Source organism: Gymnoscopelus braueri (genome assembly GCF_963280865.1).
Source record: "Gymnoscopelus braueri genome assembly, chromosome: 24".
NCBI classification, from domain to species: Eukaryota; Metazoa; Chordata; class Actinopteri; order Myctophiformes; family Myctophidae; genus Gymnoscopelus; species Gymnoscopelus braueri.
The window spans coordinates 33927835-33943768 of NC_137626.1; the positions used below are offsets into that span (position 1 = coordinate 33927835).

At 41.4% G+C, this 15934-nt stretch overlaps 2 protein-coding genes across 2 annotated transcripts in view; both read left to right on the forward strand.

Annotated features, from left to right (window-relative positions):
• LOC308080597 (plakophilin-4-like) overlaps positions 1–5742 on the forward strand; it is a gene marked incomplete at both ends in the record, with an annotated part of 35522 nt that extends 29780 nt beyond the window's left edge. Inside the window, 2 exons of the mRNA XM_080422491.1 lie at positions 1897–2019; positions 5735–5742. Coding sequence (XP_080278617.1) covers positions 1897–2019; positions 5735–5742 — 131 coding nt within the window. The remainder of the gene's footprint in view (positions 1–1896; positions 2020–5734) is intronic.
• A 2434-nt stretch (positions 5743–8176) lies between these two features.
• The window catches only part of LOC308080131 (plakophilin-4-like), a gene marked incomplete at its 3' end in the record, with an annotated part of 48583 nt that continues 40825 nt past the window's right edge, over positions 8177–15934 (forward strand). The window contains exons 1-3 of the mRNA XM_080421891.1: positions 8177–8323; positions 10595–10786; positions 12179–12479. Of these exons, the coding sequence (XP_080278017.1) occupies positions 8192–8323; positions 10595–10786; positions 12179–12479 (625 nt within the window). The 5' untranslated portion in view covers positions 8177–8191. The remainder of the gene's footprint in view (positions 8324–10594; positions 10787–12178; positions 12480–15934) is intronic.

Genomic DNA, 15934 nt, shown 5'->3' on the forward strand with positions numbered 1-15934 from the left:
CAGCTATAATGTAATTTAATTGCAGCAGGATGTCGTGGTTTAAATTCAAAATATGATTTATGATTTCTTCGCTGTCTGGCAGAAACCTTGTATCTCCATATTTCATGTATTGATGCCCTATTTTAGGCCAAGCTAAAGTAACAAAAATGTGCCGATCTTCAAGCTAAAATAAGTGATTAAAACCATAACTATATTACGATATGCAATCTAGTATCACGTAGCGATGTAATGATACAACTCACGATACGATGATATCACGACAACAACATGATTTCCTCATCCCATGCAGTTGCATTCCAGGCATAGTGCCCTCCGGACCTTCAGGTCCTGTTCTGTTAAAGCAGTCCAGGCCCCGAGATATTTGGGAGAGTGAGAGAATGTTTAAGGCTGCTCTTTTCCGTTGTCATTGCCCCGCTGTTGCTCAAACAAAATAATAACATTTTCAGCCTGAATAACTATTGTAGATGTGGTCACAGGCCTGTGATGATAATAGCCCATTCAATCCGGGAATACATCTGTGTCATTTTAAGATTTCTTTGGCTATTCAAAAATAGCAGATATACAAGCTCATAGCACGGCACCGAGTGCCGCACTATGAGCTTGTAGATCTTTTTTTTTTATCTTGAACATCTTTGAATATATATATTTTTTAAAGCAAACATTTTTACTCAAATCTTTGCATCTGGGGGGTTCTAATGTCTTCTAATTATTATTTAAAATGTTTTAACTATGTTGCTATTTATATCAGTGGTTCTCAAACTTTTTCATGTCAAGGACCCCCAAAATTATATGTATTTGGCCACGGACCCCCATCTGAAAATATTTTGTTCCAGGGACCCCCAGAAGGGAAGATTTGAGTTAAAAATGTATTATATTCAAAGATTTGCACACATTTTCACGACTTTCTTTTTCAAAAAATATCTGCTATTTTTTAACAGCCCAAAGACATCTAAAGAGACACAGATGTGTTCCCGGTCTTAATGGGATAAGAAGCCCACAATAATATGAAGATATATATATTTTTTTATTGCGATATCATGAGCCCCGGCATAAATATATGCCGCTAGTGTCCCCCAAACCCACCCACCCCGCTTGAAGGGCTGAGGCATGCTCTGAGGTCATGTATAAAAGGTACATGAATTGGAGCCATTTGCTATTCTGTCAGAAACCACCGTGTGCCCCGTCCCTTGGTCCATTACTCACGTCTACCTTCCTATAAAATGTACAGAGCACTTCATAAAGTAACAAATTGTGGCCGGAGGATGAATGTGAGGTCGCGCAGAGTTGACATTATGTATTCCGCCCTAATCCTGCACTGCCGTCTTTTACATAAAAGGGGACACAATGACAATAACTCTCAGGCTTTACTGTGGCATTCATGCATTATATCAAAATCACAGCCAGGTTTTTTTTATGCCATTTATTTCCATTGGAGGAAGAAGTACTCATATTTTTACCTAAGTAAAAGCACAATATAAGACTACAATGTTAGTAGTATTTGACTTGTGTAAAAAGTATAGTGGCATCTAAATCTACGTACTTACAGTACCAAAGTCAAAGTATCCAAAATGTTTCACAATGTGTAAAACTTCCATGGAAATAGCCGATCAACATGTTGCGATGCAACGCGTTGTGAGCTTGAAGATCGATTTTATTATATTTTTGAATAGCTTAAGTGCTAATGTAACATTTGTAATAACAGTTTAAATCTTTAAAGTAACTAATAACTAAAGCTAATATTAGGGTGAACAGAGTTGATATTTTGTATTCTACCCTAATCCTGCACTGCCGTCTTTACATAATAGGGGGGAAAATGAAAATAACTGTCAGACTTTATTAGCTTGTAAAAAAATCGAACTCATTTTTTTTTTATGTCGTTATTTCTCTGTTTGCCAGACGCAGGAGGAGAGCCCCAGGTGGAGGCCATGAAGACGTCCATGTCCCCGTCTCGTCTTCATCAGGGGGAGGACGCCCTGTACCCCCCCGAACCGGAGCGAGGCTCCCTGCACGGCAGCGAGGGTACGTTCAGCGCGGAGCGCCACTTTAACGTGGATTTGTTTCAAACGGAATTCTGATAATCGCAGTTATTAACTTTTTTTTCTCCCCAATTTTGTCATTATTATGACAATTATTTCCTCCCCACACGCATTTCTGGGTTGTCACTAGGTTTGAATTTCGTCATGTTAGGGGCAAAGCCACTTGGCCTTTTGGTGTTGTCCATTGTTTGAGGGAACAAAGGCCAAATGCCAGGGCAGGAAGGCCATCAAATAAAACAAGATTTTAGTCAATTGAAATAATTAATTGAATCTAAGTGCTAAGGATGATTTTAAATGTAATAGGTAGATTATCTGCAGTGAAATAAATAAATAATGGTATTTACAATCTGATCCGTGCTCAGCCCTGCACCAATCAAAGTCGCTGGATTGGTTTAAAGATGGGGACTCAGCTAGGGGAATTAAGAATTCAGAATATCAGCAAAAGACACTGGTGTCTACATGACAAGAAAGAGACACTTGTGTCTACATATTGACAAGAAAGACAAAGTGGTACGGTCAGCTGGGGCATTCAGGCCACTGTGGCCACAAGGCATGGCATTTTCTTTAGGGGCACAAGGCCAAACTGAGGGGCCTCTCTGAAATTCCTGCCCTGGCTGTCACTGCTGTTGTATCCTACTGACTCACCTCCCAGTGAGGAGCCCCCACCGGGAGGACGTAGAGCCTCCGTCCTACTCCTCCCGCCCAACACTCCCCGCTGACAGGCGCCACCCCCAGCCCGTAGGAGTACGTGCAATGACTAATGTCACCCTCCCCTGCTCGGCTTCCCTCTCCGAACACGGGCCGGGTTGTATTTGCATAGACACTCGACAAAAGTAGCTGGTGGGCGGCTACTTATACCACTATAGACAGACCAGCGGCGTCGAAACAAAGGCTACATTATGAATGAGTCACTTTAAGGCCTTTACACAACACGGCACGAGGGGGACATGAGGAATAAACAAAGCGAAAATGCACCGCACTCGGGATGTTGCAATATAACAATATAACATTAATATTAATGAGTTTTCATTGTGATGCCCGATAAAAAGGAACTTGAACCACCCATTCAATCCGGGAACGCATCTGTGTCATTTTAGATTTATTTGGCTGTTCAAAAATAGAAGATATATCTGCTATTTTTGATACATATCTTGATACATATATCTAAAAATGTTTTCCAAATCATAACGGTTTGTTGCTATATCAGTGGTGCTCCAACGTTTCCATGTCAAGGACCACCCAAAATGTATTTGGCCGCGGACACCCATCTCAAAATATGTCGTTCCAGGGACCCCCCCCCCCCCCCAGAAGCACAAATCGAAGTTAAAAATGTTCTCTTTAAAACATAATATATATTCAAAGATTTGCCCAAAAAAAAATCACAATTGTTCACAAAATAGCAGACATACAAGCTCATAGCTCTATGAGCTTGTAGATCTGCTATTTTTGAATAGCCAAAGACATCTAAAAATGACACAGATTCGTCCCCAGTCTTAATGGATTCATGTTAGTTCCAATGATCCAAGCCGGAACACAAACAAACAAAATGCAACTGAAAATGCACGCGGTCCACCCATCTGACCACTGCTGCGTGTTAAGTGGTCAGATGGTTAGTTGAGGCCTCATTCGTACAGCTCGATGCCTTTATTCGTGGATGCCGTAGCTCAGAAAAAAATCCACCTCGTTACAAATACAAATATGGTTGCTCTATCGACGTGTGGTTTTCACACTCTGTGTGAATGATCTCCCGACACAAACAAGTTTGAGGAAAAAGGATATTTTTGGGTGAATTAATCACACAATAACACCCCCAGTGTGTAAAGACCTTTTTATATTCTTGCTTGGTGCCGTTCACTCTCGCACATTATTAGCTCTGCATGCTTCATGAGACATGTCTGGCTTATGTCTGTCTGTGCACTCTTACATAGGAAAGCTTTGTTCATTTCGTCAGCTAAAACTATGACGGAAAATGTTCGTCGACTACCTTTTTTCACTGATGAAAACGAAATAAAAACTAAGCTATGATGACTAAAACTAAGACAATTTCGTCAACAAATAGAAAATATCAGGGAGGGACTAGTGGAGAAGAGATCCAGTAGAACAAAAAGACAAGTCGTTTTATGTTTGGTTGCGCTCTGAAAATAGCCGATCTACAAGCTCACAACGTGTCGCAGCGCGACGCGTCGTGAGCTTGTAGATCTGCTATTTTCAGCATGCCGATCTACAAACGATGCGAGGTGTTGTGAGCTTGTAGATCGGCTATTTTCACTTACGGGAAGACGTAACATTTCTCTTTTGGGTCTCGAGCTAAAGAGTTTGGGAACCGCTGTTACGACAGTACTACAGATGCTCATTTATTGTAGGATAGCTTTATGACACGTATAATTGCTATCACGATAGGATTTGAGACTGAGAATCGCGTCGATTCGTTGATATATATATAAAAAAAACACCATGATTATTCGATTAATCAAAACAAAATCAAATTGCGAAGAAAACTAGTTAGTTGCAGCTCTGAGGAAGCGTGATGCAGACCGAACAGAATGGTGGGAAAGCTCTGCTATTCCTTCACTCCACTAAATCACACAAAGTCTGAATAATCCTTCATTCTCTCTATCTATCCGACAGTCTGGGTTTACTACTACAACCCCCCCCCCCTCTCTCTCTCTCTCTCTCTCTCTCTCTCTCTGATGAGAATGTTAAACTAAGCTGATCAGTCAGTGTTGTGTTCTAGGCACGTACGCTATGCAGGTCCAACATTCCCATCAATACGGATCACAGCACAAGTAAGAAGTCTCGGGGAAATTCTTAGATTTCCCGTTTACCAATTCCTTGAAGACATTTGAGATGAATGTGGACATTTTCCACGTGAGATCGATATGGATTCTAGGCATCAAACTATCCATTTTATATATTTTTTAGCACAATGTTAACCTCCCTTACAACGATGCACCATTAAAATGCAAGCCTGTAATGTACAGTATGCAGTGATGGAAGAAGTACTCACACTTAAGTAAAAGTATCAATACCCTATTGTAGAAAGTCTGTTACAAGTACAAGTTCGGTTTTCAAAATGTACTTGAGTAAAAGTACAAAAGTATTGGCATCAAAATATGCTTTATGTACCTACAGTGAAGTACTAATCATTATGCAGAAGGTCCCATTTAACATTTACGTTTTCAAAGGAATAAAATGTATAAAAATCCTTTGAAAATAGCAGATCTACGAGCTCACAACGCGTCGCAAAGCGACACGTGAGCTTGTAGATCGGCTTTTTCAAACAGCCAAAGTATATATTGGGCTGGTTAATGTATGTTTTGTAATAATAATACAAATCTACAAAGTAACAACCCAAGTTTTCAAATAATTGTAGTGGAGTAAGTACAATATTTGCCTCTGAGATGAAGTGGAGTATAGCCTACTTGAGTAAATGTACTTAGTTACTGTACCACTGACAGTATGTTGACTGGTACTCTCTTGAGAATGAGACCTCATGGATACAGGCCCACTGGACACCTAAACCTTGTGGGTGCCTCAAAGTTAAAATGGTAGTTTTTTTTTTGTTTTTTTCAAAATGCATACATATGGGCTATGCTGTGGAAAATGTTCGGAAGTAATGTAAAGTATACGTATATGATTTTAACATACACAGCACATCATTATCAGACCTAAATTTACCCTTCAACTTCTCGTTTCAGGGCCTTAAATGTAAAAACAGGAAAAAATAAATACTACTACGACTACAACTACTAATAATAATGATAATAGAGCGAACCACAAATGAAACACATTTCCTAGCTTAGAGTTAGCAGCACCACACATGGAAGGAGCTATACTCGATACAATCCAATAAAAGCATAATCAAACGGTAAAACAAAATGGTAAAATTAGGTTTATGTAGAAGAGAAAACCAGACCTAAGCACACAGTAAATCCTCAGTGATAATTCATCCATTTATAACTCAGAGATTGTACAACATCTCAGTGTTAAATTGACACTGAGGATTTTTCAGTGCGGGAATCCTGCTAACATCACCACCATCGTGGCGTTTAAACATTTGCATACATCATCCCAGCGTGATCTTGTCGAGTAAACAAACGGCGATAAGGAAGGGATATATGTGCATGAATTATGGAGGAAGAGGCAAACAGGCAACTTTTTTGAAACGGTGGCCTACTTTCCCAGAGAGAGAGAGAGAGAGAGAGAGAGAGAGAGAGAGAGAGAGAGAGAGAGAGAGAGAGAGAGAGAGAGAGAGGAGAGAGAGAGAGAGAGAGAGAGAGAGAGAGAGAGAGAGAGAGAGAGAGAGAGAGAGAGAGAGAGAGAGAGAGAGAGAATCTTATTTAAGATGAAACGTGAAGGAGGTCGTTAATCATTAACCATATCCTCTTCTTCCATAAAGTTTTGTTCCGAATATAAATGAGCCCGGCGAGGAAAAGTCTTTAACAGACGAACGTTAAGCAGAGACAGCCTCAAGTCTTTCATCTGAACGTTTACTGGGTTTAACTTTGAAACCGAGTCAAATGGTATTTGAGGAAATCATTTGCAGCATTTGCTTTATGTTCCCTGGAGATGTCAGTTATAGGGAGGAATGTGGCCAAACAGTGCCTAAGTACGCGTTTAATTATGAGTTTTCAAAACATTAGGCTACGAAGAGCTTTGGAATAATGGAACTATAGTAGAGTGATGACTGGTGGAAGAAATACTCAGATTTATTTTTATTTAGGTAAATGTTGCCCGTGTTCGGGGGAGGGGAAGTGATATTTGTCACTGCGCAAAGTGTGCATACTCCTACGGGCTGGGGCGGCACCTGTCAGCAGGGAGTGTTGGGCAGGAGGAGTACTCTACATCCTTCCGGTGGGGGCTCCTCACCGGCAGGGATACAACACACAGAAATGTGTGCGGAGAGGAATGAATTTGGCTACTCTTAATTTATAAAGACAAAACAAAACCTAAATGTAGCAATACCACAATGTAGAATTACGTACTCTGCAAGTACAAGTCCTGTATTCACATTTTTACTTGAGTAATATTGGATAAAAATATACTCAGTACACTACCAAATGTAAAAGTGCTCATTGTGCAGAATGGTCCATTTCACAATCATATTATTGGATTGTAATTAGTAATGCATTAATGTATTCATCACTTTGATGCTGAAGCAGGTGGGAATGATTTAAATGACTATGTGCTGCTGGGTAGATTAACCTATAATAATAAATGTATCAGTTAATGTATGTTTTGTATGAATAATCTGAATCTGCTAGTAACTAGTAACTAAAGCTGTCAAATAATTGTAGTGGAGTACAATGTTTGCCTCTGAGAAAATCAGAAAATGGAAAATACAGTAAAAATACGTGTGTGTGTGTGTGTGTTAGGGCATTCACCGAATAGTCGAATATTCGAATATCAAACCGACTATTCGACTATCAAACCACTATTCGATTATTCTATAAAAAACTAAACAAACAAAAAAACCTTTTTTTAATTTATTTTTTTAGATTTTAATTTTTTTAGTGGCTTTTCTACAGCAGACATGCAGCTGTGAGCTCTGGTGTGACGTCAACTCGCATTCCTTGAGTCGAGTCATCAATGCCATTGAAAAAAAAAATTGAAGGAGGCATTTTATTTTATTTTTATTATCAAATCGATTAATCGAATATTCGAATACTTATAGGTCAAATAATTCGAATGCTAAAAATCACTATTCGTGAATGCCCTAGTGTGTGTGTGTGTGTGTGTGTGTGTGTGTGTGTGTGTGTGTGTGTGTGTGTGTGTGTGTGTGTGTGTGTGTGTGTGTGTGTGTGTGTGTGTGTGGGTGGGTGGGTGGGTGGGTGGGTGGGTGTGTGTGAATGGGTAAGTGTGATGCACATAGTATAGTGTGTTGATTAAAAGCGCTCTATACGGTAAATGGTTAAGGACCCCCTCGAAAGTGAGATGATGCGTTTCAAGGGGTTTATCCTTCTAATAAATGTACTCTATGTAGTAAATGCACCATTTACCATTTAAATAAACATCTATTCATGTCATAAAATTAGATCTCTCTCTCTCTCTCTCTCTCTCTCTCTCTCTCTCTCTCTCTCTCTCTCTCTCTACCTCTCTCTCTCTCTCTCTCTCTCTACCTCTCTCTCTCAGGGTCAGGAGGTCACTCGGGCCAGATGACCTCGTACTCCGACAGTGGCTACCAGGACAGCAGCATCGGTTACTATAGCAACCAGAACGTGGTGAGGTCAGAGCCTCGTGCGTCGCTCTCTAGAAGCCCCCGTGCCGAGGGACAGGTTGTTGTTTTTGTTTTTTTCATTCAACCTTGATGCTGAGATTACATAGATACACAATGACATAAGAACAACAAAGAAAGACAATATGTTGACAGCAATCAGTTAAAACAGTTGCATACAGGCAGTGGTGAAAAAAGTACTCCAATGTTTTACTTAACACATGTGCCAAAACCGTGAATCTACGGTTTTGCAAAAAGTGACGATGAGTGCCAAAACCGCAAATCTACGTGAAATCAATCTTTTTTTTTATTACAAATTTACTTGAGTAAAAGTACAAAAGTATTGGTATCAAAATGTACTTAAAGTACCAAAAGTAAAAGTACTAAAATGTTTGAAAATAGCCATATTAAAAAAAAACACTGCATACAGGAAATGAACGGTTATGAAGTATATTCCTAAAATTGCCAATAGGTACTAGGGTATTCAGTTGTAAGATCTTGTTGCAAGACATTTGATTGATTGATTGATTGATTGATTGATTGATTGAATACTTTATTATCAGTTTGCCAAAAAAAAGGACCGGAAAGTACAGTTCAATACAAGGTCTGTTAAGAGGATTAAACCCAAGAAAGCGCTATGACTTGTTTCCATTGGGGTCCTATGTACTCAATTCATCTAAACATTTAATGACAGACAGGTATACAACACTATGCAAAAACATGGCAGTTCCGAATTGCAGCCACCTGTAAGTGCTCTTTTAGAGCGGTTTTGAAGGAAGAGTATAAGGATCCACCCTTTTTTATGACTGTTGGTAGGGCATTCCACATTTTGGTGGCATAGCAGTAGAACAAATTTAACCGCTTGTTTGAGCAAATCTGAGCTGAACGAGATTTGTGGAGCTCCCTCTGGTGTTGTGTTTTCGGACGTCTTTGACGTTTTTGAAGTAGTTTGACAGGTACCTCCAAGAACTAGGTGCATCAATGCTGAAAGCAGTCTTTCCCCGATCAGATGTGGCCAGACTGGCCAGATTTTCTTCTAAATCCCAACAGTTTTCTAAAAAGCGTATGTTTCTATCTATATCAGTGGTTCTCAAACTTTTTCATAATTGTCAAGGACCCCCAAAATTATATGTATTTGGCCGCGGACCCCCCCACCTCAAAATAATTTGTTCCAGGGACCCCCAGAAGCAAAGATTAGACTTAAAATGTTCGCTTTAAAAGAATACATATATTCAAAGAGTTGCACACATTTTCACGATTTTTCAAAAATAGCAGATATACAAGCTCGTAGCGCGGCACTCGGTGCCGTGCTATGAGCTTGTATATCTGCTATTTTTGAATAGCCAAAGTGTAAAATAATGCTTTTTTAGCTCAAATAAAAAAATGACACAGATGCGTTCCAGGTCTTATTTAACACACCTGACGTACCAGAGGGGTGGGCTTTATTAGAACATGTGGTTCTCAAACATTTTCATCAAGATGTATTTCTTTTTCTTTTCAAAAATAGCCGATCTACAAGTTCACGACGTGTCACAATGCGACGTTGTGAGCTTGTAGATCGGCTCTTTTCGAATAGCCAAAGTATAACATACAGTAGGTTAAACTGATAGTGATGGTATATTAATGCATTTTGCTGGGTGGGGACCCCCCTGGAACCCCTTCAAGGACCCCCTGGGGGTCCCCGGACCCCACTTTGAGAATGTATGAGGAAAGTTCAGTGGGTGGGTTACAGATATCATCCAATCAAGAGAGAGAACCCCACAAAGACCATGTATCAGCTGTAATTTGTACAGTGTTCCAGTTCCAATTGTGTCTGCTCGTTTATTTGTGTCATCACTTCCAATTTCACTTGCTTATCCTGTATCTCTCTCCTGATTGGATGGTTTTCTGACCTGAAAATGTATTTTCTGTTACTAAAGAAGAGCTGGGGAGACGAGGAGACTCCTGTTACTGATCAAACACTCTATAGCAGGAGTCTTCAACTCTACACCAAACCTCTTGGAGGTCCCAGATGGAAGTAGCCTGTGAAACAAATGTGACGCAAGCTTCTTCCATCTGGCGGAGTCAGGTTACCTCACAATGGGGACTATAGACAAAGATTTGGCGGCCCCCCTGTAGTAACTTTGAGGACCCCTACTGTATAATGATTGCTATCAATCATTGCTATCATTTTTTTTTCTCCTTTAGTTTGTCTTTTGTTGGTTTTAGTTATCTATAATAACCCAGCCTCAACCCCCTTGTCCCCCCCCTCTCCTCTCCTCTCCTCTCCTCTCCTCTCCTCTCCTCTCCTCTCCTCTCCTCTCCTCTCCTCTCCTCTCCCCTCCCCTCCCCTCTCCTCTCCTAGGCATCAGGTCGCATGTTGAGGAGGATGGCCTCCCTGCCCTCCAGGAGTCAGTCGCCGGGCGGTGCCACCAACACCGCCTCTCCCTCGCGCGCCTCCCTGCGCACCTCGCAGGGCAGCACCTCCTACGGCTCCCCCATCCTGTCCGAGCCCAAGCCCCTCGTCTCCGTCTTCCCCGGCACCTCCATGCCTCCCTCCTCCCAGGTGACACGCTGCTATAGGCTACTTTAGTCCGGGGCCAAGGGCGGTCCAAATGGTCCAAACGGACCCTTATCAGAACTCTTAGAGTTAGATTAGCACTGAGGATCGGGGTCACAGAGATATATGTTTTGATCAAATGTTGGTCAGTGAGTTAATGCATAACGCGTCACGCTGCAACGTGTTGTAAACTTGTAGATCGGCTATTTTCAGCATGCACCCAAGTGTAAAATCAGTCATTATGACGGCATCAAGGCACCGCCAAAATACATTTTAGTCGACTAAATAAACTGTAGATTTAGTCGACTATAATCGTATGATATTTAGTCGACTAAAGCTAAAACAATTCAGATGACTAAAATATGACTAAAACTAAATGGAATTTTATCCAAAAGACTATGACTAAAACTTTATCAAAATATGCTGTCAAAATCAACACTGCACTTATGTATACTTGAATATGACATAACTCCAGTGCAATTGATTTGACAGCTTTATTTACTTTGCAGATTTAGAGTATTAATGCTAAACTTGCATTAAGCACTTAACTCATTGAGTGCCCAGATTATTATTATCTATTTTTTTTTTTTAAGTAAAAAAAAAGTGCTTAGGAAGCGAGATACAGCCTTTTTCAGTTATAAGTTAAACAAGGAGTGGATGGAGCTGCAAATCTTCAGATAATGATATCTTGGGTTAAAAAAACAAACAAACACGTGAAACACGTTAATGGCACGTTGCACCATAGCGTTAAAACACGTGAAACACGTTAATGGCACTCATTGAGTTAACACATTCCATGCCAGAGGTTAATATCATAATGTACTCACCAGTGCCAGCGTTTTATTGTTGTTTTTTAGTTTTTTTCATGTCGCCACAGACCTCGCTAAACACATTAAAACTGCGCGTTAATTTGGTTCTAAACACACAGGGGATCTGTGTGAAACGGCCAGCGAAAACCGTTTCTTAATCCGATCCGCCATCTTGAAGCTACAGCGGTGAACGCTAAACAGTGATCAGCGAGGAGAAAAACAACAACCGAGATAATCATCTTTTAGACAGGATCCCAGACAGGAAGCGGATACGATCGAAAAAAACTGAACCCGAATAATTCCGTTTCCGGTGGTGCTATCGGAAACGGAAGTGGATCGAAAATTTCAGAAAGTGCACTTTTTGTTCATTTCGAGAAAAACAAAAAACGGTTCGCGTAGATCTACGCGATTGGCACGTGGCGGCATTAAATAGGTTCGCGTAGATCTACGCGATTGGCAGTCAATGTGTTAAAGTACATTTTAATGCCAATACTCTTGTACTTTTAGTCAAGTAAAATTGTGAATACAGGCGTTTTTACTTACTACTACTGAATTTAAGTCTAATATTCTGTTTCACCAGGACTGTGCCTCTCCCACCTCCTCCGCCTCGCCCACCAACGGGCATCACCACCACGCCCAGCGCCATCCGTCCCAGGCCCTGGCGCCGGGCATCGGCGGCGGCAGGAGGCTGAGCTCCACCCTCTCCCTGGAGGAGGGGCGTGGCTTAGCGGGGTCCCCGCCCTCCCTGCGCACGGGCATGACGGCGGTGCCGCAGCACTACGGCTCCACGCTGCCCCGGCAGAGCCAGCCGCTGGCCTATGGCGCCGACCCGTACGGGCTGTACCAGCGGAGCGCCCTGCCCAGGCCCGACAGTCTCATAGGTCAGTGGTAAACGCACTTTTTTTTTGGCTTTAGTGCCCCCTTTACCCAGCTACAACATTTTGCTGAGATTCATTTTTTTCCTTTTCTTAAATTTCTTATCTCACGATTTTGTAACCCTTTTTCACCCGGTGCCAATTTTCTAAGTGATCCTGGGCGCTACACTCCCCCCACCAGCCTAGGGAGCCCAGGGCTCATGCCTCCTTCAATGCATGAGGGCCAACTGACCTTCTTGTTACCTGACAGGGGGGAGTTTCCCCGGTAGGACGTAGCGCGTGGAAGGAACACGTTATTCCAACCAGAGGCGGTATAGCGACCAGGATTATTACATGTTTTTGTGAGGGTATTAACTACCCTAGGAGACACGGGGAGAACATGCAAACTCCACACAGAGTAGGCCTTAGATTCTAAGCAAAATGTCAAACCTATATGAACCTATGAGCTATGGTTTCTAAGGCGGTGGTTCTCAAACTCTTTGGTGCCAAGGACCCCCAAATTGATATGTATGTGGCCGCCATAGTTTGAGGTCAGTTTAACTTGAACATTTAGGTTAATTTGCTCCTTTGAACATTCGAATTAAGATGACCTTACGTCACTATTCACTTTGTTTCAACTCAAGTTTATAAAGTTGACCCAACTACAATGTTCTAGTTGTCTCAACATTGTCATCAAAGTTGATGGAACTGTGAATGCATTTTACCGTTCTGGAAACAGATATAGGCTATATACTGTATGCTTCCATTTACAAATGTACATAAACACTTTTCCGTAGCTTTTAAACTATATTGAAAAGACATTGAAAATCTGCAGGAATCACAGTGTTGTAAATGTATTATCTAATCAATACTCCTCTTCAAGCCTATATAGGTTCATAGGTTTGATTTTTTTTCTTTTTCTACTTTGATACCGTAGAGCTCAACTACACTCACATCTTGTTTGCTGTCGGGCAGAAACCTTGTATCTCCATGTTTGAACTTTGTATGTTTTTGCCAGACCCAAGGGGTCGGGCTTACATGAGGCTTTGTATCTGTTTTCTCCATACATGGTAGTGGTACAGTATGTCACTTTGTCCCCCGGCCCCAGCCAAAAAAGTCTGTCCCTCTTTCGTCATGAACTATTCATGACATCATTTGTAGGTGTGTTACATACTAGGACTTCATTCTGGGTCTGGCAGAACCAGGTCTCCTGGTCTTGTTTTCATAAATGAATGCAAAAGTTGTGAAATTAGCAGATATACAAGCTCACAACGCATCGCATAGCGACACATTGTGAGCTGGCAGATCTGCTAATTTGGCTATTTCTGGGAAAAAAATTTAAAAGTGAAAGTGGCCATTTTACAGTAAGTGTGTCTGTGGGACTGGGGACGCAAATTAGCCTCGGCTATGAACCCCATATACAATGCAACGGTTTCATGTTTTCGTAACTTGATACGTTGTTTTTTTGGTATCGTCCCTTTCAAATAAACATATAAATACATTATGAATATTTAACCAATGAAAAGTATTAACTAGAGCTTGTGACTAAATAATAACTACATTGGATCCATTGAATCACATGTTATTATTTTCCAATTTCCTGAAAAGTAACCGTTTTAGACATACAAGGTTTCCACCCGACAGAGACGACCGCACGAAGACAACAGGGATTATCTTTATTATTATTGTTATTGTTGTTGTTGTCAAAGCCTTGCTGACGCAGAGGTTTATCATTGTATTAAGCTTGCTCCACTGACCCAAATAACCCTGCTGCGCGCACACACACACACACACATGCACACACACACACACACACACACACACACACACACACACACACACACACACACACACACACACACACACACACACACACACACACACACACACACACACACACACACACACATACTGTACACACACACACACACACACACGCAGGCATGTGACGGCCAGCCAAGAGCACTGCAAAGGCTTCTGCTGCTATAGTGTGTGTGTGTGTGTGTGTGTGCGTGTGTGTGTGTGTGCGTGTGTGTGTGTGTGTGTGTGTGTGTGTGTGTGTGTGTGTGTGCGTGTGCGCGTATTGTACTGTATATAAATATGTGTGCATCTCTGCATGTGAGATAGAGGCAGTGAAGTGAAGAGAAAGCCCATATTCACAAACCACAAAGCAGCGTGCGCCAACGCACAGCCTCCAGCATGCTAAAACGCGGCGCATGAATGATGCAACGGATTGTTACGAATGACGCAATGGAGAAGAAGCAGTCGCGCGTGAAATGCATTCCATCAAACCTGCACTTTTCCTCCGAGCCGCGAAGGGAGGAGGTTTAGAATGTGTTCTTTAAATGTATATACAGTATACTTCCTTGGTTTTATTCCGTGTGCAAGCGATTCCCAAACCAGTTGTCCACAATACCCCCAATCTCTCTGATTTGTGGACTTTTCTTTCCCCGGTGGACCTGGCATGTGGATTTTTTACCTGTCAGGTTTCTGCCCTATGAGGAACCGTTCTATGTGAACCAATGCGTTGATACCACCCCCCCCCCCTTCCCTTTATTGTACCATATGTCTAATCTCATGTACATACCTGCTGCTATATGTGGACCTACCGATGCGTTACCACTTTTAAAACCATTAAGCCCTGAGGCCAATTCTACAAATGCCCTCTAAATAGTCGATAGTTCTCACACTTAAAATATTTTTCAAAAATATAAAAAAATAGCAGATGTACAAACTTGCAGCACGGCACGAAGTGACGCGCTGTGAGCTTGTATATCTGCTATTTTTGAATAGCCAACCCAAAAATGTATAATAACTGAAGGGCATTCTGCTGGAGCAGCGGTGAAATTGAGTTCGGGGATAAGGTCAGCATTCTGGATGTCTTCAGAGCTGTTGGGAGAATGCAACAGGAACACGTGCCTATAGAGGGGAAATAATGTCTTTTGCAAATAGCCACCCTCAGATTTTAAATTGCCTTGCCTTAATAATCCCCTCTTGAGGACTGATAGTGATGATGATGATGCATCCCTCAAAAATATTACTGAAAGGTTCACATTAACAAGACCACACAGAGCATCATATTTGAAAACAGCTAAACGTTATCTAAGTAAGGAACAGTTGTGTGCTAGTTTCATGCTGTATTTGTGGATATCTTAGATTTTTTTTTGTGTTCTCTTTGACATGTTCCTTTACTGTTGGATTTTTCTTCTTGTTCTCTCTCTCCCTACACGATCCCCCCCCCCCCCACCTTTGTTTCTTCTCGTCCCTTTCTCTATAACAATAAAAACGATGACGCTTGCGCAAAAAAAATATGATTTCATTTGCACCCATATGCTGGAAAAGCTTAATGATCCCATTAGCTCCATCACACGCACAGTAAAATCCCCAGTTTTCATTTTATCCATTTGTACGGGTCCATTTGGTTACATTTGAAATAGAATGGTTTCTCACAGTGAAATGAAAACGGAGTATTTTTACAGTGT